The sequence below is a fragment of the Periplaneta americana genome, chromosome 2 (assembly GCF_040183065.1).
Source record: "Periplaneta americana isolate PAMFEO1 chromosome 2, P.americana_PAMFEO1_priV1, whole genome shotgun sequence".
Lineage (NCBI taxonomy): Eukaryota > Metazoa > Arthropoda > Insecta > Blattodea > Blattidae > Periplaneta > Periplaneta americana.
In genome coordinates this window covers 10,115,645-10,130,436 of record NC_091118.1, presented here as the reverse complement: position 1 = coordinate 10,130,436, position 14,792 = coordinate 10,115,645, and the positions used below count along the sequence as shown (strand labels likewise).

Genomic DNA, 14,792 nt, shown 5'->3' with positions numbered 1-14,792 from the left:
ATCTTGCTCAGGATAGGGACCGATGGCGGGCTTATGTGAGGACGGCAACGAACCTCCGGGTTTTATAAAACCATAAGTAATCGAAGTCTTCAGTGAGATAACTCAGACCACAAGTTGCAGGCCTACCAAATTACAAACTGGAAATTGAACTCGAAAATATATAAGCCAAGTAGGTGTAAATTCCGGGAGAGATGCCCCACGGGGAGAGTCGCCCCACCCTCCTTTTCTCCTAATCTCAAAAGTTCTAAGGAATCGACCTTGAGACCATTTCTTTAATTCGTATATGACCCTCGAAGGCAAGCAGTGCAATCTTTGTGACGGTTTTTTTGTGTGTGAAAAGTGAATAGGAAAAGAAAATGCTGTTTTTCGTAGGCTTTGTTATAATATTTATAATTTTTCAAAATTCGTAATTGGGATAATGGCTATGTATATGTTGCTTAATCCAATATATTTGACAAGTACATGCATTGTACTCCATTCTAAAAAAAGAATAAGTAATTGTCCATTACAGTTACCCTTAAATACATAAGGCGTAATGGTCATGCTAAAGGGAGAGATGCCCCACCTGTTTGAGGGAGAGACGCCCCATGTACTTAAGAGTGATATTACCGTACATAACTAATTATTATCAGTGTCCTTGCTGAATTTATTGGAATTTCAATTGAATTATTATATTAGAATAGAACTATTATATATTAGAGGCCAATAATTTTAAAGGGTGACCAAAACTTGCTAGAGGATCACATATTTTCTAGAGGTGTCCAAAGTTGAAATCCATGAACATTTTAAGGAATACCGGTATTCTAAATTTGTTGCAGCGACAATTTGAATAGGTGCCCAAAGTTGAGAGCCTTCAAAATTTTAAGGGATGTCCAAAGTTGTGCTTGAAAGACACATTTCACGACCAAACGTTAATCAATGCAATCCCAGAGATTTCTTCAATCTTACTGTAATTTTTGGGGGAATTGGGAATTAATGAAGCATTGCATTGTTACGGAATTATTTAGAGAACAATCCACGGACTGAAATCTAGTGGAGTCTTCAAGAAACATCCAATGGCTGCAATTTTTTCTAGAGCGAAACCTTGAGTTACCTGTCAGGCAGTCAGAAGGATCATCCATTTCTCTGAAGAGGTCAAGGAATGTCGAGACACGAAGTCAAGCAGTATTTTGACCTACTGGAAACAACTCTATATGAACACAATTTGTAGGAAAGCCACATAAAATAGAGGAAAGTGGCATCCAACTAAACAAATTTACAAGGAAAAGTGGTTGAGAAAAAGGGATCCAAAGATGTTAAAGTCCTAACTTCAAGCGAAAAAGATGGAAGTGATTCTGTCATAACACGTTGCAATTCGGAGGGAACATTTCTTCCAAAGCCAATGTTTGAGAGGAAAAATTGAAGTTTTTGACGGATTCCTAGCAGAAATGGGGGTTTATATGAATCCAAAATCGTCCTATGTTCCAATAGAATTATTTATGAATCGATTGAAGAAAAATGTTACTCCAAGAAAGAATTCTGGCAAGATTCTCTTAATTTTGGATGAACATTCAGCACATTTAGATAACATAAAATGCTAGAATGAAGATAATGAATCACAATTGTTTGCCTACCAACCTATGCAACTCAGGCACTTCAATCTCTTGATCGCTCACACTTTAAGTCTCTCAAGCATTATTTCAAGAAGAGAATCACAGCAATGGATGGCTTATGAAAAGCAAGCCTGACTATCCATCTAGAAAGCTGTGTTGGTAGTAATAGAGAGGTCATTTGGATTTCGAGCCAGCGGTTTCTATCCTTTCAATCCAGATGCAATTCCTGAGCACCTCTTTAGTATTTATGATGCATCAATCAACAACACAGCTGTAAGAATTACTTTTTGTGCCTCTTCAGGAAATCTCAAAGAAAAGAAAACTTTATTGGCTACAAGTTCTAATGATAACGGGATAATAAGTTGTAATTTCAGCTCAAGTGCCACAATGGCAAATTCAGCGACAGCGACTCCTTTCAAATCCCTTCATGAAATAAACTATGTGCCAGCAATCTCTTTTGTTGTGAACAAAAGAAAGCGATCGGTAGAACGCGTTACAGGTGGAGATAAAAATGGAAACACCATCTATGAAAGCCTCCCAGTTCCAAAAAGCTCAAAGTCAAATTCTTCAAAATCTAGTAGATATAGAAGACACTTTTGGAGAAAATATGAAGAAAGTGTCGTCAAATGAAACAAAGTAGATAGTTCCTACTTTAATCTTGCAGTGTAGGCTTTCACGGCCGGAGTCTATAAATGTAGATTCATTTTCCGGGCTGAGAGGCCGTGGTCTATTAGTTGGTTTTATACCAGACGTTTCGTCTGCAACTGCGGCAGACATCTTCAGTGGAGTGGAGCGACCTCGGATACCACTCCACTGAAGATGTCTGCCGCAGTTGCAGACGAAACGTCTGGTATAAAACCAACTAATAGACCACGGCCTCTCAGCCCGGAAAATGAATCTACATCTATAGTTCCTACTTTGTTGAGTGCCTTGAAAATTTTATCAAATGAAGGAAGTCGTTGATTGGATTCAGTGATTTTCCTGCAAGAAGTTGCACAACATGTGGGCTAAGTGCCATATGTGTGGTCGCACTGAAAAACGAGCTCAGAAAATGAACTTATTGCAAAAATAAAATAAGCAACATTATTTAGAGTGTTATTTATCAAATTAATAGTTTAATTTGGGAATTACCACAGCGGGGCATCTCTCCCCTATATGTGTGTGTATTACAGTGATGTCGTATCTGATTAATTTTTATTTTACTACTAATTGTGTACGAATTATCGATTGTTTCACATTTTACATAAATCTTTAATGTATTTCACTTGCTATAACACATGAATAATATATCTGCTTTGGTTTGTTTAATTTTTAAACGATAAAAACTTTAAGTGGGGCAACTCTCCCGGAATTACCCATATCTAACGTAGGCCTAATATTCCGGGAGTAGGCCTTAACTTGTTGCTGGACTAAATTTCTTGCAAGCCGTCATTTTTCACTTCCAGATTCATTCTCGTGTAATGTAGGCCTACACCAATTGAGGGGTGCACGAAAATAAGAAGTAGAGAGGGAAACTAACGTCAGTACCGCATACTGACTTCGGCACTGGAGGCGAATTGGAAGAACAACTCAGGGTCATTTATAACTGACGTGAATTACGTAGTCTATGTAGAGTCACTGAATGGCGGAAAATATGTCAGGGGTGTCCGATGCCGTCTGTACTAATCGTAATTGTAAATGTCTGATAACGTACTGAAGGGTGTAGCCTACAGGCCTACGCCTATTTTCTGTACCTAGGCTAGATCTAAGTTTATAGGCAAGTTTTCTTCTCATAGTCTATCTCAAATATAAATAAGTTAACTGTTTAATTTGACACTTACCTCTTTTCATATAAGTATGGCGGTCACAGCTTACATGACCGTAAACCCTGCTTCACTTTTTCAAGTTATCAGTGGCGTACTTTATCAACGTAACTAGGACAACTTTCTAGGCGTGAATGTAGAGTTGGTTGAGGAACAGTGATGCCAACGGAAATGATTTCGTTCACATAGATTTTGTGAATAAATATAGGCATAAAAATGACCGTAGTATTGATGTGCATGTGAACAGCAGGAATATTAGAGGTAGTCAGTGGCGTATCAAGGTCATCAGAGAGTGTGAGGCGACATACTTACTGTGCTTGAAATAGCCCAGATGAGATTAAGGATCAATGGCGTATCACAACACAATAACAAGAATCCTGTATGTTCTAAATCGACAGTGACACCAACATAAACAATTTTCACATATCTCTATTTTTATTTTGTACAGTAAGTAACTTCAATAATAATTACAATGATGATCCAATAATAATAATAATAATAATAATAATAATAATAATAATAATAATAATAATAATAATAATAATAGGATAGGGACCAATGGCAGGCTTATGTGAGGGCGGCAATGAACCTCCGGGTTCCTTAAAAGCCAGTAAGTAAGTAAGTAAGTAAGTAAGTAATAATAATAATAATAATAATAATAATAATAATAATAATAATAATAATAATAATAATGATGATGAGAAAGCATCAGTGGCGTGTCAAGCACCAACCACAACACCAGAGTAACGACAGCCTAAAGCGATGAAGTAACAGCATTACACGAGAGCAGTGATGCCAACACAACACATTGCCGCTGGTTACTGTGGTATAATGGTATTGCTGTCGTATTGGCAGCACTGCGCCTGCTCAGCCCTCCAGCATGGCCGCCACTGCTGTGTACCCTAACTCATGAGCCAGGTCCAGGGCCGTCCGTCCCTGCTTATCCCTCGCCCCCCGCTCAGCGCCATGCTGCAACAGCAGCTGCACCACTGGGGCGCGGCCAACATATACTGCACAGTGCAGTGCAGTCCTCTGGTCTGCATCAGGCTCGTTGGGCCGCGCCCCAGCTGCCAGCAGCACCTCACACGCTGCATGGTGCCCATTGTATGCAGCCTCATGCAGAGCAGTGCGGCCAGATGATCCGTCCTTCACATCCGGCCGCGCCCCTCCAGCCAGCAGCGCACTGCACGCATCCTCGTAGCCTTGCTCTGCTGCCAGCAACAAGGGCGTGCGGCCATCATGATTCACGGCGTTCACCTGGCTGCCTGCATCCAGGAGCAGATGCACCCTGTGTGTGTCCCCATTTATAGCTGCCCAGTGTAGCTCAGTCCAGCCTTGGCTGTCCTTCTGCTCCAGGTTGGGCCCGATCTCAGCTGCAGCTCTGAGCTTCTGCAGAAGACAAAACAATCTGGTCAGCTAGGTGACAGTTCACTAGGCTGAGTGAAGCTGATAGCAGTAGTAGTGACAGTAGCCATGACTACAGTATTGTCAATAGTAGTGACAGTAGCCATAACTACAGTTTTGTCTCTAGTAGTGACAGTACCATAACTACAGTATTGTCAAGAGTAATGAGAGTAGCCATAACTACAGTATTGTCAATAGTAGTGACAGTAGCCATAACTACAGTTTTGGCAATAGTAGTGACAGTAGCCATAACTACAGTATTGTCAATAGTAGTGACAGTAGCCATAACTACAGTTTTGTCAATAGTAGTGACAGTAGCCATAACTACAGTATTGTCAAGAGTAGTGACAGTAGCCATAACTACAGTATTGTCAATAGTAGTGACAGTAGCCATAACTACAGTAATGTCAGTAGTGACAGTAGCCATTACTGCAGTAATGTCAGTAGTAGTTACAGTAGCCATAACTACAGTAATGTCAGTAGTAGTAATAGTAGTAGTAGTAGTAGTAGTAGTAGTGGTGGTGGTGGTAGTAGTAGTAGTTCTAATCTGAACACTGAAATTAAGTTTGCTCCCCAACTGCAGCTGGTCGCAATCTCTGTTGTAACAGTTTGTATCAATCATTGCTCAGTAACTGTAACCATGGCAACAGCTCACACTTACTGCTGTCTTCTGGCGCTCCGCTTGCAGTTCGTCTTCCAGCTTCTTCAGTTCCTCCCCCTTCGCTTGCAATGCCTGCTCCTTACTCTGAAATTAAAAACAAATCTGGTGGAAAAGAACATCAGATGTCGATAACTAGACTAGAAACATGACTGCATGATGATGATGATGATGATGATGATGATAATGATGATGATGATAATGATGGTGGTGATGATTTCATGATAATGATAATAATAATACTTACTGGCTTTTAAGGAACCCGGAGGTTCATTGCCGCCCTCACATAAGCCCGCAATTGGTCCCTATCCTGAGCAAGATTAATCCTGTCTCTATCATATCCCACCTCCCTCAAATCCATTTTAATATTTTCTTCCCATCTACGTCTCGGCCTCCCTAAAGGTCTTTTTCCCTTCGGCCTCCCAACTAACACTCTATATGCATTTCTGGATTCGCCCATACGTGCTACATGCCCTGCCCATCTCAAACGTCTGGATTTAATGTTCCTAATTATGTCAGGTGAAGAATAAAATGCGTGCAGTTCTGCGTTGTGTAACTTTCTCCATTCTCCTGTAACTTCATCCCTCTTAGCCCCAAATATTTTCCTAAGCACCTTATTCTCAAACTCCCTTAACCTATGTTCCTCTTTCAAAGTGAGAGTCCAAGTTTCACAACCATACAGAACAACCGGTAATATAACTGTTTTATAAATTCTAACTTTCAGATTTTTTGACAGCAGACTGGATGATAAAAGTTTCTCAACCGAATAATAACAGGCATTTCCCATATTTATTCTGCGTTTAATTTCCTCCCGAGTATCATTTATATTTGTTACTGTTGCTCCCAGATATTTAAATTTCTCCACTTCTTAAAAAGATAAATTTCCAATTTTTATATTTTTTATATTTCCATTAATAATATTAATATTAATAATTTATTATTATAAATATTTTATTTTGATTGTTATTAAAAATTGCAATGCCTGAATGGAGCTGGTAAGCTCCCTCGTAACTGTAACCATGGTAACAGCTCACACTTACTTCTTCCTGCTGGCGCCTCATCTCCCGCCCAGCCTCCAATTGTTGTCTCAGCTTCCCCAGCTGATCCTGGTAACTCTGCAATATAAACAATTCTCGATTAGAGAAAGCTCAGCTAGTTAGGTGATAGTCTGAATTGAAGCAACAGGTTTCATGAAGGAATCAAGCTGTTGGTTTCAGGAAATGGGAGAACACCTACCGACGTATAATCTCTGGATAGAAGTTTTCAAATGAAACCTGTCATTCTGCCTATGGTTGTCCCAAAAGAATTAAATAAATGTTATGAGCCCTTAAACAAATTGAACATCTGCAGGAAACACCCTTCACTTTCAAGATGGAGCTTTAAGAAATGGGCCACAGATCGAATACACTACCAGTACATGCTGTGATTTGCATTTTCAATATAAGCCGTAAGAGAAATGGACTGTGGGCCATATAAGTACCCAGAACATAATTCAGACTTTCATAAGCGCTAAAATAAATGGGCCGTCGGTCATCTAGAGCAGTGGCCGTCAAACTTTGTGAAGATGCAGCCCATTTTTTGGGAAGACATTTAACAACCCTTCCCCCACCCACTACCGTGTATGTGACCTCCTTAAAAAATACAAATCTGTGTAAAATGGAAAATATAAATATTTTACTGAAAACCAGTCGATAGCAGTCAACTTCTAATGTCCCGTACCTTCAAGACGAGAAATCGGGAATATGCAAATCTACTCTCCAATTTATTATTATTTTTTTTTGTCTTTAGACGCGCCTTCCTTATTGATATATCTTTCATAAGCTTTGAATTCAAGTTTGCAAGGCCAAGATGTTAACATAATAACAGCCCAAGCTAAAATTAGCAGATTTCTAAGAAAACTTGATTTCTACTTGACATCACTTCTGAAATAGAAATTTGGTTAATTCTGTTGTATAAAATGATCTATTGAGAGGTGAAGTCGAATTTAAAAGTGTTCGGGAATTTAAGGTTTTGCGTTTGTTTGCACTTAAAAATCGTCGTTAATTTTTTTTCCATGTTTTCCTCATTTTCTTCAAAAATATTTCCAAGATACTTTGGTATCGAAATTATGCCAAGCAAATCGTCTATAGCTGCATTTAGATTGGCAACAGGCCATGGTTGTTTGGCCAAACACCTGCATAGAATTGGAATATATCAATCCCCTAACTGCCCATTGTGCAATTCAAACCAAGAAATGGATTCGGAACACCTCAAAATCTGTGCTTCAGTGGCTAACTATGACAATATCTTTGAAAAATATTGGAGTGCAAGAGGTCAAATGACTTTATTGTCAAATGCCTGGCATTAGAATACAACAACAACAGCAGCAGTAAAGACAACGAAAACAACAACAACACATTTTCTTCTTTGAAAAAGTGATAGATTCTGAAATACAAAGCACCGCTTCTTCGATAAACAACTCGATGGAAACTTGCTGAAGTGGTAAGGTATCACTCAAATACATATACGACTGTTCCTCTCCATAACATTGTGCATAGTATTATTCTCATATCCAGTCTTAGATTTTTTCCCCCATTTACTTGAGATTTTATTACTTGTATCCATCTGCGCCTCCTAACCTAGCGATAGGAGGTGGGATTCGACAGTTAAACTTCCCTCAAAATATTTTTACAAACTTCTCAGTATGTTCCCTCACCACAAAAAGAACTTCGGCTGACTTTTTATTAATACTCTTTTACCACGCAAGTTTCCCCCGGATGGTTTGCACAGTTCTTTTTCTTTTGAAGTTTTTGAACTCGCCCATTAGACATGACGGATGTCTCCAAAAATATGTTTTACACACATTAACGCTCTTTGTCTTCAACTTCAGAACGCATTTTCATGTGGTCGAATTGAGATCTTTTGATGTTTCCAAATTGTATTCACGGCGATGTTGTTGAATCGGCAACCGTCCAATTAGTCACGACAGTTAAGCATAGTTACGAGAATAATCTGCTAAAGCCCAAGATCAGGTGAAGGCAGATTTGCTATTGTCTTCAGAAATCAGTTCATTGCAACGTCTAACAGAGCTGCAGTTTTCATCTTCAAACACTTCAGAAGGTATTACCACACTCTTTTTGTGACATACGCCTTCCCAATATTACGATCTATCTTAGCTTTCGCTCGTTTATTAATCGAATTATCACGCAAACGTTTCTTGCCCCCTTCCAATTGAATGAGTTCCTCATGCACTGACATGATCAGGACAGCTTGAAGATGATTCTGTAGATGTATACAAACATAACTTTAACATAGCAATAGCAGTCATAGCACACGATTGGTGGGGAAGCTACTAGCAGCCATTGTGAGTTACACCGCTACACCAGTAGTGCAAGGCGATTACAGTTACTGTAAGAAGATGTAATCGCCTACAGTATTGGCAATAGTAGCGACAGTACCCATAACTACAGTATTGTCAGTAGTAGTGACAGTAGCCATAACTACAGTAAAGTCAGTAGTAGTGACAGTAGCCATAACTACAGTAATGTCAGTTTTAGTGACTGTAGCCATAACTACAGTAATGTCAGTAGTAGTGACAGCACCCATAACAGTATCGTCAGTAGTATTGACAGTAGCCATAACTACAGTAATGTCAGTAGTAGTGACAGTACCCATAAATACAGTATTGTCAATAGTGGTGACAGTACCCATAATTACACTATTGTCAATAGTAATGACAGTACCCACAACTACAGTATTGTCAGAAGTAGTGACAGTATCCATAACTGCAGTATTGTCAGTAGTAGTGACAGTACCCATAACTAAAGTAATGTCAGTAGTCACAGTAGCCATAACTGCAGTATTGTCAATAGTAGTGGCAGTACCTATAACTACAGTATTGGCAATAGTAGTAACAGTACCCTTAACTACAGTATTGTCAATAGTAGTGACAGTAGCCATAAGTAATGTCAATAGTGACAGTTAGCCATAACTACAGTAATATCAGTAGTAATGGTAGTAGCATTTCTGATCTGAACACTCAAATTCAGTTTGCTCTCCAACTGCAGCTGGTCGCAATCTCTGTTGTAACAGTTTGTATCAATCATTGCTCAGTAACTGTAACCATGGCAACAGCTCACACTTACTGCTGTGTTCTGGCGCTCCGCTTGCAGTTGCTTGCTCGCTTGCTGGTCTGCCAGCTTCTTCAGATCCTCCCCCTTTGCTTGCAGTTCTTCCTCCTTACTCTGCAATTAGAAACAAATCTGGATGAGAAGAACCTCAGATGCCAATAACTTGAATAGAAACATGACTACATGTAGATGATGATGATGATGATGACGACGACGACGACGATGATGATGATGATGGTGGTGGTGGTGGCGGTGATGATGATTTTATGATAATGGTAATAATAATAATACTTACTGGCTTTTAAGGAACCCGGAGGTTCATTGCCGCCCTCACATAAGCCCGCCATTGATCCCTATCCTGTGCAAGATTAATCCAGTCTCTACCATCACATCCCACCTCCTTCAAATCCATTTTAATATTATCTTCCCATCCACGTCTCGGTCTCCCCAAAGGTCTTTTTCCCGCCGGCCTCCCAACTAACACAATAATAATTTTAATATTAATAATTTCTTCTTATGACTATTTTATTTTGATTATTATTAAACTTTGCAATGACTAAATGGAGCTGGTAAACTCCCTCTCAACTGTAACCACGGTAACAGCTCACACTTACTTCTTCCAGCTGGCGCCTCATCTCCCGCCCAGCCTCCAGTTCTTGTCTCAGCTTCCCCAGCTGATCTTGGTAACTCTGTAATATAAACAATTCTGGATTAGAGAAAGCTCAGCTAGTTAGGTGATAGTCTGACTTGAAGCAACAGGTTTCATGAAGGAATCAAGCTGATGGTCTCAGGAAATGGGACAACAGCTACCAACGTATAATGTTTGGATAGAGGCTCATCCTGCCTATGGTTATCCCAAAAGAATTAAATAAATGTTATGAGCCCTTAAACAAATTGAACATCTGCAGGAACATACTCTTCACTTTCAAGATGAAGTTTCACGAAATGGGCCACAGATCGAACACACTACCAGAACGAATTGTAATTTGCATTTTCATGATAAGCCGTAAGAGAAATGGACCGTGGATCACCTAACTACCCAGAATATAATTCAGAAGTTCATAAGCCTTGAAATAAATGGGCCGTTGATCATCTAGACCAGTGGCCGTCAAACTTTGTGAAGATGCAGCCCATTTTTGGGGGAGATATTTTTACAACACTTCCCCCACCCACTACCGTGTATGTAACCTCCTTAAAAAATACAAATCCTTGTGAAATGGGAAAAAAAAAATATTTTACGGAAAACCATTCGATAGCATTTTAACTTTTAATGTCCCGTACCATCAAGACGAGAAATCGGGAATATGCAAATCTACTTTCCAATTTATTCGTTTTGTTTTTTAGACGTGGCTTCCTTATTGATATATCTTTCATAAGCTTTGAATTCAAGTTTGCAAGGCCAAGATGTTAACATAATAACAGCCCAAGCTAAAATTAGCAGATTTCTAAGGAAACTTGATTTCTACTTGACATCACTTCTGAAATGGAAATTTGATTAATTCTGTTGTACAAAATGATCTGTTAAGAGGTGAAGTCGTACAACCGGAATTTATAAATCTTCGGAAATTTAAGGTTTTGCGTTTGCTTGCACTTGAAAATCGTCGTTAATTTTTTCTCCAAATTTTTCTTATTTTCATCAAAAAATATTTCCGAGATATTTTGGTATCGAAATTATACCAAGCAAATCGTCTGTAGCTTCCTTTTAGATTGGCAACAGGCCATGACTGTTTGGCCAAACACCTCCATAGAATTGGAGTATATCAATCCCCTAACTGCCTATTGTGCAACTCAAACCAAGAAATGGATTCGGAACACCTCAAAATCTGTGCTTCAGTTGCTGATCATGATAATATCTTTGAAAAATATTGGAGTGCAAGAGGTCAAATGACTTTATTGTCAAACGCCTGGCATTTAAAAACAACAACAACAACAGCAGCAGTAACAACAACAAAAACAACAACAACAACACATTTTCTTCTTTGAAAAAGTGATAGATTCTGAAACACAAAGCACCGCTTCTTCGATAAACAACTCGATGGAAACTTGCTGAAGTGGTAAGGTATCACTCAAATACATATACGACTGTTCCTCTCCATAACATTGTGCATAGTATTATTCTCATATCCAGTCTTAGATTTTTTCCCCCATTTACTTGAGATTTTATTACTTGTATCCATCTGCGCCTCCTAACCTAGCGATAGGAGGTGGGATTCGACAGTTAAACTTCCCTCAAAATATTTTTACAAACTTCTCAGTATGTTCCCTCACCACAAAAAGAACTTCGGCTGACTTTTTATTAATACTCTTTTACCACGCAAGTCTCCCCCAGATGGTTTACACAGTTCTTTTTCTTTTGAAGTTTTTGAACTCGCCCATTAGACATGATGAATGTCTCCAAAAATATGTTTTACACACATTAACGCTCTTTGTCTTCAACTTCAGAACGCATTTTCATGTGGTCGACTTGAGATCTTTTGATATTTCCGAATTGTATTCACGGCGATGTTGTTGAATCTGCAACCGTCCAATTAGTCACGACAGTTAAGCATAGTTACGAGAATAATCTGCTAAAGCCCAAGATCAGGTGAAGGCAGATTTGCTATTTTCTTCAGAAATCAGTTCATTGCAACGTCTAACAGAGCTACAGTTTTCATCTTCAAACACTTCAGCAGGTATTACCACACACTTTTTTGGGACATACGTCTTCCCAATATTATGATCTATCTTAGCTTTCGCTCGTTCATGTATCGAATTATCACGCAAACGTTTCTTCCCTCCCCCCCCCCAGCACTAGAATGAGTTCCTCATGCACTGACATGATCAGGACAGCTTGAAGATGATTCTGTAGATGTATACAAACATAACTTTAACTTAATAACAGTGATAGCACACGATTGGTGGGGAAGCTACTAGCAGGCGTTGTGAGCAATAGGCACCGTGCATGGGTCTCAAAGTCGTACTGGTGGCGCCGCGCAGTGTCTCCATTCCTAATTAACTACAGGCTCGCAGTCATTCACTAGTCGTGGGTGATATAGAAAGTACATGCGGCTTTCTGCCGATAAAAAGTTGTAATATTAGTAAGAATGGGTTCATTGATTCATAGTGTTTTGCCCAAGGGCAGGTCTTTGACTGCAAACCCAGCAATCTCCAGTCTTTAATTATTTTATAGACTCAGTGGAAAGTTCAGTACTGCTAGAGGAGTGTAAAAATGTAACTACAAAGTTCCTGAAATATCAGTGAAGTTGTTTGGCATTTAAATCAATTTCAGACCATTGAATGAGGGTGAACAGTCATATTACGAAAACATTAATATACTTATATTTGATGTCATGACGTGTGTAATATTTGTGTGTATAATGTCTCTATAAATTACATATTTTTTTATTGTGATTTAATTCTAAAAGTAGACTTAATTACACTTCCTGAAGAATGGGCGACTGCAAATTCTCTAAAACGCAAAACACAATGAACAATATCATTAACATACTACCTCCGATTGAGGTTCTGGCTGATATGTACATCTGTTATCAGACTGTACATCTCACTTGACGATATGTTCAGAGGAAGAACAATTGTTTGTATGCATATGAAGTCTGACTAGTGTAATATGTAGCTAGTCGGCGATATATGCAATGGAAGGGAAAAGGAACTGGCTACCCCATGATATTCTGGCCTAGTTGCCTTATAAGTGGTGCCTTGTTGGTATCACTTATGAGGTTCAGACTTCTCTTTGGACAGTTGAGTAAACAACAAGATCAACATGCGGAAGCAGTTCAATTGATGGTTTGTGTAAAATGTTATACTGTATATTTTAATTCGCTGAATGCACCTTTCAACATGAATTCGAACAATGGCAACGCTGTAAGTAGTTTCGACTTCTTCAGCTGTTAATTTACCATCGGGCAGATACGGTGGAGTAACAACAATGATCCCTTTATCGGACTTCATCACCACCTTCTAATAGAGTCAATAATCCGCAGTCAGTTGTCACTCGATCTCCCTTGGTAGCATTTAGATTTGAAGGCCACCATCTGATCCACATTGGGTGGCTGTTCCACTTCTGAACAATTAATTGTCACTCTACATTTTTCAATATTGCAAGCATTGTTTCCTGAATACTTTCTCTGCTAGGCCAAAACCCAAAATTACAGTAACCATTGTGGATGTCCACAACATTAAAGTGGCGGTAAAAATACATTATAATTATAATTGTACGATTAACTCCGAACATCACCCTCATAGCAGAATACGACAATCTAGTTTTCATTTTAATTGGAAAATAGGAGTAGACGATTTTCTTTACTAATCTTACTTTTGGACTGAATTTTTCGAAAGCTTTCGATGTGAAATACACTAATAAAAATGGCAAAAATAATATGTATGGTCTACATCTTGGGGCGTTTCGACTATCTATGGTAGCTATTTTTGGGTTAAATGATAGAATTGGAAATAGTTCTTATTATGATTCTACGGGTATGATTGTGTTTCAATTGGCAGCAATTTTAACGATATATTCGAAACCACAAATGTCACTCCCATTAAGTCTGGTAGTTCTGTCTCATATTTTATTGTAGAATAATTTCGAAAACTTTGCATTTCATTAAACATATCATCTGTTCCTGAACGCTTGTCATAACATTTTTTATGTGACTTCAGTTCGGCATGTAATGGAATAGACACTTGAGTAGACAATTCACACAATTCAATTGTGAAAGAAAAAACAAAATCACTGAGAATGGTTTCATTACTTCTGCCTGTATGGCTACTTCATTTTTCGAAATAACACTTGTTGAGCATTCGCCTTCCATAAAACTTAAATTTTCATCTTTTCTTCTTCTTTATGCGTCTCTTTCGTACCTTTCCGGAGCTAGTTGAGATGAGGCAGTCTTTTTCTTGTAATCTTTTATAAAAATACTGGGAACGGTATGCTAGTTTGGGGGTGTTCTGATCTCGTTCCCAATAAAATGAATACCGCAAATTCTTGCTGCGGGTGTTGGTTTCCAAGGTGAACCATCAGCACTTGAAATCAAGAATTAAATATCGATATGAATACATTTAAAAATAAGTATATCATTATTTATTGTTGCTAATATTATACATAATATATATGTAAAGAACTCAGTAATTATGTACTTTTTGAATTTTAAATGATAAATTCCTGTCGTTGTTAACTTAATGGTTACTTATAAACATAATACTATATACATTCTATTTTTTATATCAGGCC

General features: G+C 38.5%; 1 protein-coding gene across 1 annotated transcript in view; it reads right to left on the bottom strand.

Annotated features, from left to right (window-relative positions):
• Positions 1–4,041: 4,041 nt before the first annotated feature.
• Positions 4,042–14,792, bottom strand: part of LOC138712829 (golgin subfamily A member 6-like protein 24) — a 29,281-nt gene continuing 18,530 nt past the window's right edge. The window contains exons 13-17 of the mRNA XM_069844629.1: positions 10,180–10,254; positions 9,581–9,679; positions 6,497–6,571; positions 5,460–5,543; positions 4,042–4,783 (exon numbers count right to left, since the gene is read on the bottom strand). Coding sequence (XP_069700730.1) covers positions 4,262–4,783; positions 5,460–5,543; positions 6,497–6,571; positions 9,581–9,679; positions 10,180–10,254 — 855 coding nt within the window. The 3' untranslated portion in view covers positions 4,042–4,261. The remainder of the gene's footprint in view (positions 4,784–5,459; positions 5,544–6,496; positions 6,572–9,580; positions 9,680–10,179; positions 10,255–14,792) is intronic.